This window comes from Gilbertella persicaria, assembly GCF_025201335.1.
Source record: "Gilbertella persicaria strain CBS 190.32 chromosome Unknown B0P05scaffold_10, whole genome shotgun sequence".
NCBI lineage: Eukaryota > Fungi > Mucoromycota > Mucoromycetes > Mucorales > Choanephoraceae > Gilbertella > Gilbertella persicaria.
In genome coordinates, this window is record NW_026251971.1 from 241,211 (window position 1) to 259,261 (window position 18,051).

At 35.5% G+C, this 18,051-nt stretch overlaps 10 protein-coding genes across 10 annotated transcripts; 5 read left to right on the forward strand and 5 right to left on the reverse strand.

Annotated features, from left to right (window-relative positions):
* Nucleotides 1-278: 278 nt before the first annotated feature.
* B0P05DRAFT_439052 (uncharacterized protein) lies at nucleotides 279-428 on the reverse strand (the record flags this gene model as incomplete). The annotated part of the gene is made up of 1 exon (XM_051573735.1): nucleotides 279-428. A coding segment is annotated over one exon (150 nt), but the record flags the coding sequence as incomplete, so codon positions are not given.
* Nucleotides 429-3,065: 2,637 nt separating this feature from the next.
* On the forward strand, nucleotides 3,066-4,720 carry B0P05DRAFT_532942 (uncharacterized protein). Its single transcript, XM_051577153.1, has 5 exons — nucleotides 3,066-3,423; nucleotides 3,481-3,902; nucleotides 3,954-4,029; nucleotides 4,087-4,298; nucleotides 4,345-4,720. The coding sequence occupies exons 1-5, from the start codon at nucleotides 3,327-3,329 to the stop codon at nucleotides 4,687-4,689; spliced, it is 1,152 nt and encodes a 383-aa protein (XP_051437037.1). The 5' UTR covers nucleotides 3,066-3,326; the 3' UTR covers nucleotides 4,690-4,720.
* Nucleotides 4,721-4,813: 93 nt separating this feature from the next.
* On the reverse strand, nucleotides 4,814-5,293 carry B0P05DRAFT_15629 (uncharacterized protein). The gene has a single exon (XM_051573098.1). The coding sequence runs from the start codon at nucleotides 5,198-5,200 to the stop codon at nucleotides 4,955-4,957; it is 246 nt and encodes an 81-aa protein (XP_051437038.1). The 5' UTR covers nucleotides 5,201-5,293; the 3' UTR covers nucleotides 4,814-4,954.
* B0P05DRAFT_15713 (putative gamma-secretase subunit pen-2) lies at nucleotides 4,925-5,787 on the reverse strand. The gene is made up of 3 exons (XM_051573102.1): nucleotides 5,406-5,787; nucleotides 5,062-5,365; nucleotides 4,925-4,992 (listed from the first exon to the last, which is right to left on the reverse strand). The coding sequence occupies exons 1-2, from the start codon at nucleotides 5,563-5,565 to the stop codon at nucleotides 5,229-5,231; spliced, it is 297 nt and encodes a 98-aa protein (XP_051437039.1). The 5' UTR covers nucleotides 5,566-5,787; the 3' UTR covers nucleotides 4,925-4,992; nucleotides 5,062-5,228.
* Nucleotides 5,788-6,485: 698 nt separating this feature from the next.
* B0P05DRAFT_595132 (transmembrane amino acid transporter protein-domain-containing protein) lies at nucleotides 6,486-8,562 on the forward strand. The gene is made up of 4 exons (XM_051583101.1): nucleotides 6,486-7,419; nucleotides 7,494-7,839; nucleotides 7,898-8,317; nucleotides 8,372-8,562. The coding sequence occupies exons 1-4, from the start codon at nucleotides 6,499-6,501 to the stop codon at nucleotides 8,527-8,529; spliced, it is 1,845 nt and encodes a 614-aa protein (XP_051437040.1). The 5' UTR covers nucleotides 6,486-6,498; the 3' UTR covers nucleotides 8,530-8,562.
* Nucleotides 8,563-8,602: 40 nt separating this feature from the next.
* On the reverse strand, nucleotides 8,603-9,206 carry B0P05DRAFT_585144 (NADH(P)-binding-domain-containing protein; the record flags this gene model as incomplete). The annotated part of the gene is made up of 2 exons (XM_051582413.1): nucleotides 8,603-8,677; nucleotides 8,712-9,206. The coding sequence occupies 2 exons, from the start codon at nucleotides 9,204-9,206 to the stop codon at nucleotides 8,603-8,605; spliced, it is 570 nt and encodes a 189-aa protein (XP_051437041.1).
* A 345-nt stretch (nucleotides 9,207-9,551) lies between these two features.
* On the forward strand, nucleotides 9,552-11,096 carry B0P05DRAFT_608104 (trypsin-like cysteine/serine peptidase domain-containing protein; the record flags this gene model as incomplete). Its single annotated transcript, XM_051583369.1, has 4 exons — nucleotides 9,552-9,872; nucleotides 9,928-10,290; nucleotides 10,339-10,471; nucleotides 10,525-11,096. 4 exons carry the CDS (start codon nucleotides 9,552-9,554, stop codon nucleotides 11,010-11,012), a joined length of 1,305 nt encoding a protein of 434 aa, XP_051437042.1. The 3' UTR covers nucleotides 11,013-11,096.
* Nucleotides 10,655-12,111, reverse strand: B0P05DRAFT_15811 (uncharacterized protein). Its single transcript, XM_051573108.1, has 4 exons — nucleotides 11,831-12,111; nucleotides 11,585-11,747; nucleotides 11,349-11,543; nucleotides 10,655-11,292 (listed from the first exon to the last, which is right to left on the reverse strand). Exons 1-4 carry the CDS (start codon nucleotides 11,932-11,934, stop codon nucleotides 10,999-11,001), a joined length of 756 nt encoding a protein of 251 aa, XP_051437043.1. The 5' UTR covers nucleotides 11,935-12,111; the 3' UTR covers nucleotides 10,655-10,998.
* Nucleotides 12,112-13,814: 1,703 nt separating this feature from the next.
* B0P05DRAFT_532958 (uncharacterized protein) lies at nucleotides 13,815-14,509 on the forward strand (the record flags this gene model as incomplete). The annotated part of the gene is made up of 1 exon (XM_051577154.1): nucleotides 13,815-14,509. A coding segment is annotated over exon 1 (425 nt), but the record flags the coding sequence as incomplete, so codon positions are not given.
* Nucleotides 14,510-15,887: 1,378 nt separating this feature from the next.
* On the forward strand, nucleotides 15,888-17,991 carry B0P05DRAFT_465638 (uncharacterized protein; the record flags this gene model as incomplete). The annotated part of the gene is made up of 6 exons (XM_051574282.1): nucleotides 15,888-16,038; nucleotides 16,086-16,322; nucleotides 16,404-16,615; nucleotides 16,671-16,854; nucleotides 16,911-16,970; nucleotides 17,018-17,991. The coding sequence occupies 6 exons, from the start codon at nucleotides 15,888-15,890 to the stop codon at nucleotides 17,989-17,991; spliced, it is 1,818 nt and encodes a 605-aa protein (XP_051437045.1).
* Between the last annotated feature and the right edge of the window lie 60 nt (nucleotides 17,992-18,051).

An 18,051-nucleotide genomic window follows, 5' to 3' on the forward strand; every position in this document is an offset into this window, starting at 1 on the left:
ATTAGTGAGTCTGTGAAAAGATGATCTCCGTAATGATCAGCAATAAAGTCTGTTCCTGAGTTAGCAGCAGAGAAATGGTACATATTGTCCAAAAGCGAATGACCTTTTGCAGAGAGTGCAGCGAGATGATTTGGAAGCTGCTCATCTTCATAAGTATCAGATGAAGATGAGGATGATCCAACTGATTCTGTATCTTGTTTTTGACATTTGGTTGACTGTTGACGACGACAAGGACGGCGAGCTGTCTTAGCATCCAATGTATCCTTTTGAGATCCTGACCTGTTTCGCTTCTTAATGACGTCTGTCTTCAGACTTAAAGGCCGAACAGTGCCATGCAACTTGAGAAATAAACCACACGCATTACATAAAGGCTGTCCTTGAGGATTTCTTCGCCACAGAGGTGTATTTCCTGTTTTACAGTTAGTGCAGTGGGTTGTATTGTTGGAATGGCTTGATTTTAAAGAAGGATAGGTGGAAGCATCAGTGTGTCGTCTTCTTTTAGGCACAGTATGCTTTCCTCTTTTGTTTTTCTTTTTCTTGTTCTCCCATTCTTCTTCACTCTGGTGGTCTGGACCCATGAATAGTTGCTCTTGGCTAAAAATCAAAGGAGATATTGCCATAGTATTGCCACCACTTTCTTCTTCATGATGATTATGAGAAGAATTAGAAAACACTGGAGACACATTATGACTCTGGCTTAGGCTATCTGTAAGTAGGATATTGTTGTCATCCAAGATAAAATAAGGATTGTCAAACATAGTCATAGAAGAATAGTCTAGAGGCATGCTTGAGGCGTGCTCAAGGGGATGCAATTCATTATCGAGTGGCAATGGGGTCAATAAAAGAGGTTGAGGCATACGAGATTCATTTCGATGACATTGCTGTTTTTGATGGCGGTAATTTATGTCATCTTTAGCAGGCATAGCATGATAGTTTAGTTGGTTATCCCAATTCATTTGAAATGCTTGAGTATTATATTGTGATTGCATATAGATAAAGAAAGAAGAAGAAAAGATTCAGAAATGAAGTTTTCATATTTTATATTTATATATATTTTGAATGGTGAAAAGGCTGCACTAAATGACGACAAAAAAAATTTTAAGCTTTGTGTAAATGGTGTTACTCTCTCCTCTCTCTCTTTCTCTTTTTTTTGTTTTGTTTGTCTGTTTTCCATTTTATTTGATCGATATAAACCTCAGGAAACAAAGTATGAAATTGACGCTCCTTTTCATAAAATAAACTTTGTCTGTCTTTGTCACTAACTCGAGCAAAAATCAGTCTTAATTATCCTCAGGGAGCTGTAATGCAAAATGTATCGATTATCAGGAAAACTCCGGTTTAGCATGCACAAAAAAGAACAAGAAATACAGCGTTTCTAATTTATATAGTCATTACTTTAAAAGGAGTAAGAATACGATAACGGGGTTGAGCGGACAGATCAACGTAGAAAGATTTAGGAGAGTCCATTTTGGCGTTCAAATTTACATGTGATTTTATGAACCCGTCCTGTTTTCTATTTATTTTCTGCGATAGGAATGTGTTTGGCTTGTTTTGACAACATTACCGGTTAATATCGTCTTTGTTTCTTGTACAGAAGGGTAAAAGAGAAAGAGAGAATCAAAGAGATCATATGAGATATTTGATGATAAATCACGAGCCTATTATTCTAGATTATTTTATTACGCATTAGTTAATATTTTTTAAGCCCAATTCCACTGAAAACAATTGCAAGGACAGATTTATGAAGCAACTTGTGCTTGTTATTGCGTACATTCCTACTCTATAACTAAAAAGCTTGACGGTTACACATGCCGTTGATTATCTATCTTTATTGGTCGGTCATTAGAATGTTGTATGGCGAGATGGGATTGCTGTTGAATGATATTCCTATCTCCTTGTACGCACAGATTACATTTGAATTTCTAATGGTAGTACAAAATGTAGGTCTCACTTGCCTGTCAATCACAACACTATTACAGACAAGCTTCTTTTCGCTTACAATGCAGATAAGTAGGTACTCTTAATATATTGAATCTCGAGGATGTTGACATGTATGTCGCTCATCATTTCTACAGTCTTGCTTGAATATTAGAAGGAATAAATGCCTGAAAAGCTGCGTATACATTGCTGAAGCATGTAGCAAGCAATTCTAAATTAATTATATTGAGAATTTCATCTAATATTTTTTACAAGGCATTTAGAGAATAATGTCTATTTTTGACACTTTTCACATAATTCTAGAAATAAAAAAAATTCGTTTAACGATAAACAATGAACAAAACAAAACGTTAAATGGCCTTGAATAACCAGAATTAAAATTTAAAATATGATATACAAAACAAATTATCACATGTAGAAATAAGTATTTAAATATTTAGTCAAACATATCTAAGCATAACTCAAAAAGGGAAAGGGGTTCTTTTTTTTTATGACAAAGAAGCTTCTATATTGCTACCAAATAGACCATTATCTTTGGTGATTGTTGAGATTGCATACAATAAAGATTTTCCTTGGTTGTGCATTCTTTCCGTTTATTTAAATCAACGATAGATGTTTCTGCCCTTTGTTTACTAGTGCTCAGTACTAATAGACAAGCGGAGAAACTAAATGAATGGTTTAGCTCTTTCCTTTAAAAAAAAAGAATGTTTTAGCTCTTTTTTATCTTTTATGCTTTTCTGAATATTTCTTAATGTAAATAAAAACATTACTAAGTTGACAATCGCGATAATTTATTTTAAATGCATCTTACTGTATCAAATGGCATTGGCTACTTTTTCTGGTCGGGATTTCGACATCAGATGATGTCTGCATAATGGTTATGCAGAAGCAATCATGATATCTCTTCATAATCTTGGTAAGCATACACTATCTAGTATTCATGAAAGTGATGTTTTTTGCACCTTGTTACACAACCTCTTATCTCCCTTGTCTCTATGCTTGATTTCTTATCGCGATTATATCTTTTATAGGCACAATCTACGATTTTTCTGTAAAGAGACCTTTTTTTTTTTAGTTGTGGTAAAAAAACATAAATCTTTCTTATGCATAATAAACTCCTTCTTTTTCTTGCGTTTTCCATGTATAATCCTGAGAAAATCTTGCAAGCTGGCTGTTTCGAAAGTACAGTTTTTAGTTATCTTGTGTATGTTTGTAGACGGTATAATTGTGTTAAGAAGTGTATATTCAATCATCGATTGGTTCTTTTGAAGATCACACACGCTTGTAGGATTAGAGTTCCGATGATATATTGAGCATAAAAAGGGCATGAATATTTTTTCTTTTGCTCCTTAACTTCTCTTTCTTTCTTTTTCCCTCAAGAAAATAAAATGCCTTTCACTTTGAAGCCTATTGAACCCACAGCCCGACAATCTGGTGTTGACTTTGGTGCTATTATTGAAGACATTGACTTGGAAGCTATTTCTCGTAAGTAAATAAAAGGATTAATTCGTTGCAATATATTCAACATCCTTTTTTATACAGCTGAAGATTTTGATAAACTATTTGAAGCTGTGTATACATATCAAGTTGTTTGTGTTAGAAATCAGGGCCATGTCAGACCCCAAACACAATACGAATTAACAAAGCGCTTTGATCCACAAAACATTGATCTTTATGGTCATGGCTCCATGCATCGTGCGAACCAGTCTGTCATTGCTCGTGATATTTCACCTTTACCTGAAGTGCCTCAAGTTCAGTTGTTAGGAAACGGTGTTGTTAAGAACCACTTTGGCATTGAGGAGCGCAAATTAACTCACCCTAGTCACACTGTATTTCATAAAGATTGTTTGACAAAGGAGCAAATGGATGCTGGTCAAACCCGCTTTTATCGTTGGCATATGGATGCTGCTCTGTACAAACTCAATCCTCCTAAAATAACCACCTTATTTGGTCGTAAGAATCCTGTAAGTCAGCAAGTTTGTAGAAAAAAACTTTTTTTTCTAATTTATTTTTAGGAATCCAGACGAGAAATTGTTCGATACGATGATGGCACAGATGATCAGCTTGAAGTTCAATTGGGCACTACTGCATGTAAGTTATATAGACACACGCATAATGCATATCGACAGTGACTAATGATCTATGCAGTCATTTCTGGCCAAAAAGCCTTTGAAATCTTACCCCAAGACCTTAAGGAACTCGCATTTAAGACTCAAGTCAAGTATGCTGCACACCCTTATTTATGGATGTCTAAAGCCAAAGCCCGTTCTACTGGCCTGGGTATGGTCTCTGAAGGTAAAGAACTCAGCAAAGAAGAATTACCTGAAATCAACGAAGAAGACATCAAGGTTTATCCAATGGTAACATAAAACGTTTTGTCGGCATTGTGTTGTAACCTTTGTTTAGTTGTGGAAGAACCCCGTGACAGGTAAAATCCATTTCCAAGTTCATCCCGCTGCCGTTGAAGATTTGATAATCGATGGCAAACCAATGAATGACCTAGAAAAAGTAAGAGATTTGTTATACAAGATGCAACGACCAGCCATTAGTCCTGAAAACGTCTATGCTCATGAATGGAAGGATGGTGATTTTGTTATTTTCCATAACCGTGGTGTTCTTCATTCAGTCGTCGGTTCACTTAAGGATACTGATGAAAGAGTGTTTCATCAATGTAACATTGCAAGTGCAGATGCACCTATTCCAGTCACTCAAGAAGATTTCGCGCCTTATTTAACACAAGCTTCGGCTTAAATAAACTTAATTGTCTGTTTATGTAATATTTTGTTTGAGGTCGAATCATGCAGCAATTATCGTTGCTTTTTATTAAATGAAACGCTAATTCTTCTTTTTTTTCTGTGTGGCAATGTTTTTTTTTTGTAAGACTCATTTGGACGCCACCTTGTTTGTTGTTGTTGTTGCCAATGATATGAAGAAAGAGAAATAGAGTCTGTTCAGAATGTCAGCAACATAATGCGGCTGTAATATAGATAGATAAGCAAACTTGAATGGGTTTATTTTATGGATTACTTACACAATCACTGGATTTGTGCTTGGCTATTTCAAAAAAAAAAAAAAAAAAAAAAAAAGGTGAATGAAATTGACATAATATACTGATGTACATACTTGAACCACAAAAATAGCAAACAGCCATGTATTTATTGATATGAAGCGTGAAAGTTAAGAGAGAGAAGAGAAAGAACAAATGATAAAAAGAGAAGGAAAGAGGGAGCGAAATAGAAATGGATAGAAAGGCATATAGCATATAAACAAATCAACAAAAAAGGCACCAATTACAATCCTTTGGGTATAACTACTGTAATACGATCCGCACTAATACCCCAGTCCACTCTTTTGTTCACGAATAAGCCATACCAAGTAGTTAGTATAATAAACCAAACAATACTACCGCCTAGCGACATATATATATCTATAAAGTATTAACACAAATCAAGATCTACATGTCTTACATCGCTTTAGTTCTTTAGGTGCGTCAGGTTTCCGACTTGTTTTAAAGAAATATAGGAAATTGACAAGCCATAGCAAAGGCAAGAAAGCAAAACCTCCATAAAACATTTTCTTGCTTATGTTGATATGCTCCTCTGAGCTCATTTTTTCTAACTTTGACATCTTGCGATTTTAAAGAAAGTCCTAATCTCTTGCTCTGAAAGTGGACATTTATTCCCTGTCATCACGTGATATGCCTCCTATTTCTTGACAAGGCAAGCTAGAGTGAAGAAATGTGTTTGTTCTTCTGTTGATTCACTTGACTATGATAAGCAAACACTGATACTCAAGTCTGGTCAAAGCATACCATTTCTTACCATGTCTTTTTTTTTTTTAGAATCAAGTGCTTTTAACATACTTTATAGTGATAGATGCATCTTTTCTGTATTAGTATGAAGTTACTGCCTCGCTCTCAAATTGTGATTGCATGAAAATGGAGCTATTTAAAAGTTCTTTTGTATATTGTTGCATAGGAGAATTAAGACAAGTACTTTTGAGGTAATTTTTAAGCAGGGCTTTACTTTATTTTTATGCGTTCATTATCCCTTCTAATGTATATTTTTACAGTATGTCAAGTATTATACATTCCATACTATTTTTTTTTTCTGAATTGGAAGCAGTTCTGAGGGTGGTATATATGCTAAAAACACGCCATTTTGTCATCGTACATTTAACAAATACCGGAGTTTCGTACAAAAATGATCTTTGGAAGGCAATATGCAAGTTTTTAACCTTTTTATTGATTTGAACAATAAGATCACAGTCTATGACCTTATGTACTGCTTGATGAGCTTATAGCACATTAGCTCTTTCTACTTCTTTATTTGGAGAGCCATAAAAAGGCTCTAGATATGCACTTGTACCTGAAAATCATACGTTACATGAAATGTGTCCCAAAGATAAAAATGTTGCAATGCATCTCCTTCAAAAATTTAGAGTTTGCATTACAGACTTCTTGAAGGAAAAAAAATTGAGAAGCCGAAAGATCTAAGCTTTTTTTGTATAAATAATTCTTTTTTTCTCTTTTTCTTTCTCCCTTCCTCGTTATATTCTCTAATGAACAATAGTTCCATACCTGACGAAAAAATTGCAAGTCTAGTGCAACAACACTTGGTTGACGGCAGCGAAAATGACAATTTGATTATAGACGAAGCTACAAGAAACTCACCACCTATTCTTGAGACAGAAATACCAGTACCATACCATTTACCTGGTGCTGCTATCACACATGATATCTATACACATGCTAATAGCCTTGTCATGGCATCCTCACCCAGTGCTCGTCGTACGAAATCAATGACCAATTTGAAAGACGTACCACCTGCCATTAGTAGCAGCAATTCTGTGAATGAATTTGAGAACCTGGACAAACCAGGTGGATTTAGACGTTTCCATGTTCATCAACAACATAAATTGGCTCAAAAACACCAAGAAATTGACGAATCGTCTGCTTTTCAAGAACTATTTCGTCCTGACTCAGTTTGTTCTTCTACAAGAACTAACTATCAAACCACCGGCCTCTCTCCAAAGATCAATCATTTTGATTCCAAGCCTACACGTCACTTTTTAGAGTATTTGGCCATTGCCTCTTATATGAATCAATTTGCAGGTGAAGACTTGTCCGATACAGAAGAAGATGAAGAAGATGAAGAATCAACAGCATTATTACCAACTCAGCAAAAAGCACATAAAAAGAAAGAAGTCAAGAGCAAGAAAGCCAATGTTGTCAAGACCATCTTTTTACTGTTTAAAGCATTTATTGGAAGTGGTATTTTATTTTTGCCAAAAGCATTTTCCAATGGAGGGCTTTTGTTTTCTATTGTTACCATGTGGTTTATGGGTGGCATTTCACTTTATTGTTTCTTGCTGTTGCTGGACTGTAAAGAGCATTTAACGGGTAGTTATGGTGACATGGGTGGTCATTTATATGGTCATTGGATGAGACGAGTTGTCTTGTTTTCAATTGCTATATCGCAGGTAAAAGAAAAGAAAAAAAAGAAAAGAAAAAAAGAAAAGAAAAAGGTAGTGGATAAACTGACATGTATTTATAGATGGGCTTCATGTGCGGTGGTTCTATTTTCATTGTAGAAAATATCACTGAAGCTGTAAGAGCACTAAGTAACAATCAAATCCATCTAAACAATGCGGTTGTGTTTGTCATGTTAGCTATCCTACTTATACCTCTTGTATTGATTCGAAACATTGCTAAATTATCACCAACAGCGCTTTTGTCTGATGCCTTGATCGTTGGCGGTTTAATAGCCTTATTAGCATTTGATTGCATTGAAATCTTTAAGCAAGGAGAACCTCAAACAGGTCCAGGCATTCATTGGATCTTCAATTCCGCTCATTATTCCGTCTTTATTGGTACAGCTGTTTATTCATTTGAAGGCATTGGTAAAAGCAGAACAGATGACAATAATCATGTTTCTCATTACTCTGTCTCTCTATATAGGCCTTATCATTCCTATCCGAGATTCTATGGAGAAACCCGAAAAATTTCCTGCTGTTTTGACCTTTGTTATGATCCTTGTGGCTTCTACTTTATGTGCTGTAGGTACTTTAGGTTATGTCGCTTTTGGTGAGAATATAAAGACGGTTGCCTTGTTAAACCTGCCACCTGGAATAATTCCTAATTCTGTACAATTGGGTTATGCTATTGCTGTCTTGTTATCAAACGCCCTTACCTTGTTCCCTACCATTCGTATTATTGAGCAAGCCTTGTTTGGTGAACGAACTGGCAAACATAATATGGGCATTAAATGGCAAAAGAATGCACTAAGAGCTTCTGTTGTGATAGTTGGGACCTTGGTTGCCTGGACTGGGGCTAATGATTTGGACAAGTTTATCAGTTTAATTGGATCTGTTTGTTGTTGTAAGTGCTATTTTGTATAGCTGAATTAGGTCGCTCATCTTTTACCTATTGTAGGTCCTTTAAGTCTTATTTTTCCGCCTCTTTTTCATTTAGCATTACCAAGCACAAAAGGCACAAAAAAGATAATAGACATCATATTGATTGGTTTTGGTAGTGCAGTCATGTTATTTACATTTTACAATACCTCAAAACAATGGGCTACTGTAGGCTGATTTATTTAAAATATTTATTAAAAAGTAACAACCACCTTTTTTCTTATAAATGTATCAAGCTCAATACACTGATTTAATAAGAAATGGCCAACATCTTGTCTGCTGATTGTGTATCCTGAAATCCCAACTTCGGCTCTGTATTTGCCCACTAATTTACCATCAGTAAGCAAACTAGGTCGTACAATAATCCAATCACTAATCACGTCTTGATAATCCACTAACTCTTCCATCTTTGCCTTGTCCATATGAGGGTCATGTAGCAAGTATCGGTACATGGGCCAAAACAGGTAAGGCACTTCTTTCATTCCATCCAAGCCTGTTGTAGAGACAACCACCAGACGCTTAGGTCGTTGATCCATCTCCTTAAGAACATCCAACAAAACCTTCATTGAATCATAACATAAACCAGGACTGACCATCTTTCTTGTCTTCATATCAAATGCACTGCCAACTGAGAACACAATCACATCTGTATCTTGCACAGTTTGTCTAACAGTAACGGGGTCCAAAGCATCTCCCTTTACGATGGTTAATTTCGATTTCTGTTCTTCCGTAAATTCCATTGTATCTGGATTACGAATCAATAACTTGAATTGATGTTGATTTTTTTCTAAGCCTTGAACGACCATAGCACGAGAACAACCTTTAGATCCACCGAATACAGCAACACGAACCATTGTTTAATGACAGTGAATCAAAAAAGTGATTATGCAATTCATATTTATAGTCAGAATATGGCCTTGGCATGAAACGAGGCTGAGTTTTCTTGGTAAACTTGGCCGTTTGGTATTACAACACCACAATTATGATTTATTGAGAAAGTATTTTTATTGTGGACATTTCAAATATAAAATCAGTTCTTTGATCTATACTTTGTAATCCAATTCAGCAAAAAAGTATACAAATGGTGTATAATTCAATTATGGCCATGATGAAACTGTTTGCTATGGGTAGCACAGAATGAATGGGATAAGTAGTCTTTCCCTTTTTTTTCGTTTTTTTTTTTTTCTTTTTCACTACGCATGACTCATACTTTGTTTTTTATTTTACTTGCACTTACGTTTGTCTCTGGGGAATTGCTAATTGATGACATTCGAACATATGATATACCTCAGCCTTTGATTACGCAAAATACCACCGAGACTCTTAAACCATACCGATTTGGATTATCAATACCTGTCTCTATCACAAACGAGTTGCCACTATTGTCGCAAGAGACAGTTTGGCAATGGCGAATCAAAATCCATAGCTCAGGTGCATTATCACTGAGTTTTATTTTCGACCAGTTATGGATACCAAAGGGTGCAAGAGTAGACATTTTTAATCAAAATGATCGACAGCAGGTTAGAGAAGGAGAAAGATGTGTTGTTTAATATATATATTGACGGCATTTCATAGATCCTTACCTCTCAAAAGACCAGGTTTGCTACAAAACCTATGGCAGGAAACACTCTATTTCTCGAATATACATCGCCTTTTCTTTATCCATTACCAAAGATATATTTAAGTCGTGTTGTTTATGGGTATCGCCAAGTGCCTTTTTTGAAAAGTTTGTCTTTTCCTGGCTCAAATCAACGCGTTATTTCTCGAAATAGACATTCTGGTAAATGTAATATAGATTATGCGTGTGATGCTATGAGCACAGGTTGGTCTAAAGAAGCAAGCTCAGTTGTTGTCTTGCTTACAGATGAAAATCAAAAATACTGTACAGGTGCATTTATCAACAATGTTGAGCAAGATGGAAGACAACTTTTATTGACAGTAGGTCGTTTGTATCCATAGAGAAGAGATATTGATGACAAAAACTAGGCTTATCACTGCCTTACAGACACCTCCAATCCAGCAACAGACATGGTACTACTGAACTATCAAAGACAGTCTTGTCGCACCCTTAACCAGTTAAATAGGTCACCTGATATACTTCATGGACTTGTTTGGTTAGGTAATACATAGGCTATGATGATGATTATTCTAATGTACATTTTCTACATATAGGTGGTTCTAACGTCTCTGATTTTGCTTTATTTGAAGTGAAAGAACCTATTCCAGATAGTTATGATGTTTATCTCTCAGGTTGGACAACTGAGCCTGAACCTCATCCTCCTTTAACTGGTATTCATCATCCCAGTGGTGATTTTAAAAAGATTTCCATGTACGACGGTCATTTATTACCTTCTTGTTGGGATGAATGTCCAGAAAATGATCATTGGAAAGTAGAAAGATGGACATATGGCACAACAGAGTCAGGTAGTTCAGGATCACCCTTATTTGATGCCCACCATCGTATTGTAGGCCAACTTCATGGTGGTGTAGCTTCTTGCTGGTACAAGAATGGATATGATATGTATGGTTCTTTTAAAGATTCTTGGAGGCTTGGTTTATCTGATCTCTTAGATCCAAAGCATACACAGCATGGTCCTCTTGTTTATTTGAATGGCGTTTATTTGAATGATGCTAGAAATAAAAAAGTTATGCAGTCGTAGTAAAGACGATTTTCTCAACAAGTCTTAATACGTCTTGGTTGGTTTTGTTGAATTGGTTAATAGAAGAAAGATAAATGGATCGTTCAAGGTAGTGTTGATCCCATATGGCAACAGGGAATGGAGTATGTGGAAAAGAGAGCACACGTTTAAATTGCATATAACAAACTGCTAATCGACACAGTCTTTGGTGTATTCTATCGGTTTCTGATTCGAAAGCATACTCGTAAAGTAACTGATGATATCTCCCAAACCATGTTGCCTGACATAGTTCAACCAAAGGCTAATCATATGATTTATCAATACTGTTATCTATATATATATATATATTTTACTTACTTGGACATCATAATGTAGCTGAGCATATTTGAATAGCTGAATGATTGCAAACACAATAGTTGTCATATATAGAAAATGGCTTGATTCCAACAACACAAGGCATTCTCTAAACATAGTTTCAAATTCATCATAATTATCAAAACTGATTTCATGTATTAGATTGCACTCCATTGTGGGCACATCAAGTTGCATTCTCTATTTTACAATGAGCTTTTTCAAAGTATTCAATCACTTACATCTAACTGACTTTCAATAAAAGTTGTATTCAATGCAAGCCTGCGTCTCTGTTCTGAAGAATGAATCAATGGGAGATATTTTGTAAAAGCAGTTGAGAACTGAAATTGATTTACTTGCAGTGGCTCAAATTCTGATCCATACAATACATTGAATAGAGCAAACCTACAAAAAAGAAAAAGGGTATGAATAAGGGCTCGATGTGTATAAAATAATCCATCTATCCTATATATATATATATATATTACTTTGTTGACCCTGTAGCATTTGGATAAACACCCGAATAAAGATAATCTTGAATCATATCATCGTATGTTACTTGCAGTTTTTCTTTTTCTGTAAAGGCTTCCATTGCCTGCCGCCATGCTGTCTGTGTTGAAGGAGCGCAATGAGGCAGTGTTTCAATAAATAGTTTGTAGGCTTGAATATCTGCTAAATGAAGTTGTTCATATCGAATCTTTAAAAGAAATATGAAAATCAAATAGCATATTTCTTTATCTGATAATCGTTCCAAGTAGCAATCATGAATAGTTTCTAATTTTTGAGTGTCTATTATTTTTTTAGAGTTTAAAAGGTAGCGCAAAAAGTCAAGACCGAGTTGCTTGAATAGCGAGTCGTCTTTTACTATTGTCTTGCAGATACGTTTTATTTCAAGTAGCCGACAAGACTCTAGTTGAACTGCAAGGTCTTGCTTTGTTAACAGTTCAATGTGTTTACTTTATTTTGTTATGAACACGTGTTTCATATATACATATATATGTGTGTGTCTGTGTAAAACAAACGACTTACATTGGCATGGAAGAAGAAAAATATTTATTCAAGAGAAATTAAATTGGAGCATTATACATCACCCCCTGTTGCCTTTTTTGGATTTTATCACTCCCCTCTTTCTGATGAATGACTTGCTTTGGCATTAAAAATTGATATTCTATCAAACCTAGCCATTCTTTTTTATGCACAGACCAAAATTTGTATTGAATCTTTGCTTTGTTTACTATATGTAACCGTTTTGTAACAGAGTACTTCATTGTATTCTGTTAGTATTGTCTCTTTTCTTACTACTGAAAAAAGATGTGTTTGATTGTCCTATAGTTATGGTATAAAAGAAGCATAAGGGGAGAAAGTCTTACTCAATCATTTTCTCTTTTATCATGACTCTTGGACTTTCATATATATTTTGTTAACCTTGCTATCTTGATCTTGGCGATGCCTCCTTTCTTCATCATGCCTATCAAAATCAAATCCAAGTTTACGTCTTTCGATGTTCTTCAAACATCAATATACAGACATATTGACCGGCACCTTGGATGATGCAGAATGAGCAATGCTAGTGAGAGTAATTGACAATCGACCCAAGACGTTGCTAAGTATTATTATAGTTGTATCAGCCAATGGAAACAAATTGGATAAATCCAAAGTTGCTTTTATCTCGAGTAAATTATACATGGATATGTTGGATTGTACTCATGTTTACAGATCAAGCAGCGACAATGTACTTGGAAGATGATTCTTTGTTGTTCAAGATAGCAGAGAATGCTAACATGTTAGATAATCTGTTTGATTTCGAACTATTGACACACTACAATGACATGTATGAGAAAGAACATTCTGTGATTATGTTTGAAGATATGTCTTTATCGTCGATTGCTTCTGGTCATAGACATGTTTATTTATTCTCTTTATTTATGTGTTGCTGTAAGAGAAATAATCGTTCTTAATTCCTCTAGTCATTATCACATTGTTTCAGTAGTTGAACAAAGAAAGATGTTTTTTTCTTTTGTATGGTTGTGTATAGCTGGACAATAACTTTCTGATTTGCTACAATCTATTCAATATCAGAGAAACTGATCTTATAGATAAAAGAGTATTGACTTTTATGCAAATTACTGCTATGCTATGTTATGTTGTGCGTATAAATATCAGGATATATATATAATATAGAAGAGACAGCTATGCAATGAGTATTTCAACAAGATAGACATTGAATTTATAGAATAACAGTAGTTACTGAATACATGTCTTGGAAAGACAACTATGCATATACTACTGCTTGATCTTTAAGCTAGTAGAGACAAGATATTAATAGCAAAACAATAGACAAATTTGCTGAAAAGCACCATAAATATGCCCTGTGTGACTGAGGCTAAAAGGATCGTATAAAAAGAAGTTTCTTTAGATTCTAAAGTGAATGTATTTACCTAAAGAAGGAAAAATATAAATTCAATTTATGAAGCAACATTTCTGTCTTCTTTTTCTTTATCTTACAATGTCACCAATTGAGTTCTTGTTACACCCTCCCTCACCAACACTGAACCATGTCACTTTGCCGCCTATCAGCACACTCATAAAAGAAATAGATAATCTACCATCACTCCAAATCCCTTCTCCAACACTCTCTTTTGCATCTTCTGTCTCTTCACCATCTTTATCGCCTCTGCTAAGCCCACTCTCCATACCAGACATGGATAGTCTCAAAAGAAAAAGAGGGAGACCACCAAACAGAAAAGAAAAAAAAGATCATTTTACATTCATAACACCTACTGTATGTGATATCATTCAACATCCTATACTTCCTCAAGAAAGACTTGTTCAAGAAGAACCTCAAGATTTCATGGTATTGCATTGGCAACAGAAAAATAAACTTGCTAATAGCAGCACGACGCCAAAAAAGAAGAGAGGCAGAAAACCTAAAATACAGTTGGCAGGCAATTTTTGCTTTGTCTGGCGTGATCTCACTGCTCGCCGTAGTGCGAATAAGAAAAAAAAAGAAAAGACTGCTTAATATACCTCCTTCTTTTTCTTTATCCCAAATATGAACTAATTATTCTATGTATAAATTGTATGTATGTATGTAAATGTAATAAACGACTCCTTCTTTCTTGGCTCTTTTCTTTTTCTGGGCATGCGCACAGACAGACTAAGGAGTTGTAATTGAGCAATCGTCTATCTATTTGAACCTATGCGCACAGACAAAACAGGATTTTAATTTCCTATCCTAAAGTATCATGCTTGCAATGACGATCCTGTTGCTGATCAAAGAGAGCCCTCGAAAATGATCTATCGCAAGCATAGAGAGAGAAGCCTAAGGCTGAAAATTGTTGATCTCTGCATATGTGAATCGACAAAGTATATTCTCCTAAAAAATTTTTTTTAAAATTAGCTCAGTTTTTCGTCATTCGAACTCAGTAACAAAGGTATCATGATCAAAAAGCCAAGACAATACTTGAACGCACTCAGTTTTTTGTTGATGATTTTTTGAGATGTTTATTCAAAGATAATATAAGTAGAAAGAAACCGATAACGAATATGGTCGCCTTTAGCATCAATCGCAGCTTGGTATTGGTTGATGAGTTGAAGCAATTATGCAACTGACAAAATTATTCGCGTAAGTGTTTTACATATACTGGTTCATATCTGTTACTAATTTATCCCTCTTCTATTCTCTGCTCTCATAACCTAGTGTAAGCAACAATATAAATATTACTTATGTATCTCATCCTCTGTTTAATTTCTACAATTTAATATTTTATTTTGTCCATACAATTTTTTTTTTTTCAATAAAGTGTATGTATACATATTAAGTATATTTATTTATACTGTGGTTTATTATTATTATTATTATTATTTTCTATTTAGAGCTCTTATTGTTTAAAAGGCAAAATGAGCTAATTTTCTGAGGTTTTTTTTTTTTAATATATATTGTTAGGGTATATTTTCCCCAATGCTTCATTTCCTTTTTCGTCAAAAATGTCGCTTTGACCATTTATAGGGAAGCAAATAAGTAGCCTATAGCGAACTGTATCAAACAATAGACAATCTCAAGTTGACAAAATCACAAAAAGAGACGCTGATCCAAGCCTGTTTGTGTCAATAGATGCCCAGAACTTACAGTAAATCGGGAATACAAAAGAAGTGAGATTACAGGAAGAAAGTGCAAATGACTCATCAGTCAATTAAACTTTTCATTTTATTTCATAACAAGTTGTTTCTATTAAAAGAAGATGCTATATTTACTTTTTATAGCCACCAGCTTATTAAACTGATCAATAAATATCCAGAGCAAATAGAGCACATGCATACGGCTTATATAGGGACAGTTTATAGACTGATTCATCATGATCATCTAGAGAAAGCGGTGTATCATTTCAATGACCGCTGGTGCAAAATGACCACGGGTCAGCTTTTCCTTTTACATAATGCTGTCTTGTATAAATACAGACTTCTTTTGTTCCCTTTTTTTTTATCATTTTTTTTTCTTTTTAAATCATGTTATCTTCTAATTCAATGCGTAAATCCTTGCCTCACATGTTGAGACAGGGACAAACTCTTTATCGTCGTCATTATGGTCTTCCCGCTTCTGCTATTGCTCTTGGCTCTGATCCTAGAAGAGACAAGACAGTTCAGTTGACTCCTTTAAGAGGTGTCAACATCATTCATGATCCCTTACTTTCAAAAGGTAATGCAACAGAAAAAAAAACAATAGAGACACTGACCCAAATTAAGGTACTGCATTCAGTCTTGCAGAAAGAGAACGCCTCTCGATCCGTGGTTTAGTGCCACCTCGTTGTCAAGAAATGGACAAGCAACTGCTTCGTATCAAGCGTAACTTGGATGCTTTAGACACACCTCTCTCCAAATTTGTGTTTTTGACTGCCCTTCAAGATCGTAACGAGACATTGTTCTATAAGCTCTTAATTACTTATTTGGATGAATTGGCTAGCATCATCTATACACCTACAGGTAAAAATTTTTTTTTTCAACTGCGATACAATATTTACCCTGATTTTCCCGCATACTGAAATTTAATCAACATATATATAGTGGGTGAAGCATGTTTATTGTCACATTCCATCTACCGTCGCTCTCGTGGTATGTACTTTTCCTCTCAAGACAGAGGTACCATGTCAGCCATGGTTCATAACTGGCCTCATGATGAAGTGGATGTCATTGTTGTTACTGATGGTTCTCGTGTACTGGGTTTGGGTGATTTGGGTGCTAACGGTATGCAAATTCCTATTGGTAAACTCAGTTTGGTAAGTGATCCGAAGTTTCTTTGGAATGACTTCCAAAACTAATGTATAAATTTAGTATGTTGCTGCTGGTGGTATTCGTCCTCGTTCTGTTTTGCCTGTTGTCTTGGATGTTGGTACAAATAATGAAAACTTATTGAATGATCCCCTTTACCTCGGTATGGGTCACCCAAGATTAGACGGTGAAGAATACTATTCTTTTGTGGATGAGTGGGTTACTGCTGTTCAAAGCAGATGGCCAAGTAAAGTATCTCTTTTTTTTTTATGATCTTGTTACTGACCGAGTTTTTTTTTTTAGATGCTCTTATTCAATTTGAAGATTTTAAATATCCTCATGCTTACAATTTATTAAATAAATGTAAGTTAAAGATACAAAAATGAATGATAGATTAACTCTGTTTATAGACAAGGACAAGATTACTTGTTTCAACGATGATATCCAGTCTACTTCTGCCATCACACTTGCTGGTATTCTTGCTTCCCTTAAGGCTCGTAATCTTCCTCAAGAAGCACTTGCTCAAGAACGCATTGTCTGCGTTGGGGCTGGTTCTGCTGGTGTCGGAGTTTGTGAAGGTATTATTGATGCCATGGTAGCTCAGGGCAAGGTCAAGTCTCGCGAAGAAGCTTATTCCCGTATCTACATGCTGGACCAACATGGTCTTCTCGGTAACCCTGCCAAGACAAGCAACGATATTCAAGCTATTGTGGGTGGTCAAGAAAGAATCACTAAACTAGACGAACGCCAACAATGCTATGTCAAGGCTGATTTACCTGACCGTCTCAGTTTAGAACAAGTGATTGAACGCGTGAAACCTACTGTCATCTTGGGCTTGACAGGTGTCCCCGGTGTCTTTTCAGAAAAGGCTATTCGTACCATGGCCAAATATCAAGAAAAGCCCATTGTCTTCCCCTTGAGTAATCCCGATACACGTGCTGAATGTACAGCTGAACAAGCTTTCAAATGGACCGATGGTCGTGCTATCTTTGCTTCAGGCAGTCCCTTTACAGATGTTCAGTTGCCCAATGGCCGTCTTGGCCGCACAAACCAATGTAACAACTCTTACAGTTTCCCTGGTCTTGGTCTTGGTATCACTGTCTCAAGAGCAAGCCGTGTCACACCTAACATGTTCTTGGAAACCGCAAAGACTATTGCTGATATGGCCAGTCCTCAACAGTTGAAGGAAGGTATTCTCTTCCCTGGTGTGTGTCAATTGCGTGAAGTTGCTTTGGCTGTAGGTACGCGTGTTTGTGAAGTTGCCTTTGAAGAAGGTGTGGCTACTGCTGTCTTGAAGGAAGGCGAAACATTGAATGAAGTTGTTGAAAACTCCATGTTTATTCCTGATTACGTTCCTTTAGTCCATTCCCCTCATGTTCATTAATTCAATATTTTGCATTTTACATACTTTATAGACTCTCTACATAGAAAACAATAAACAAAG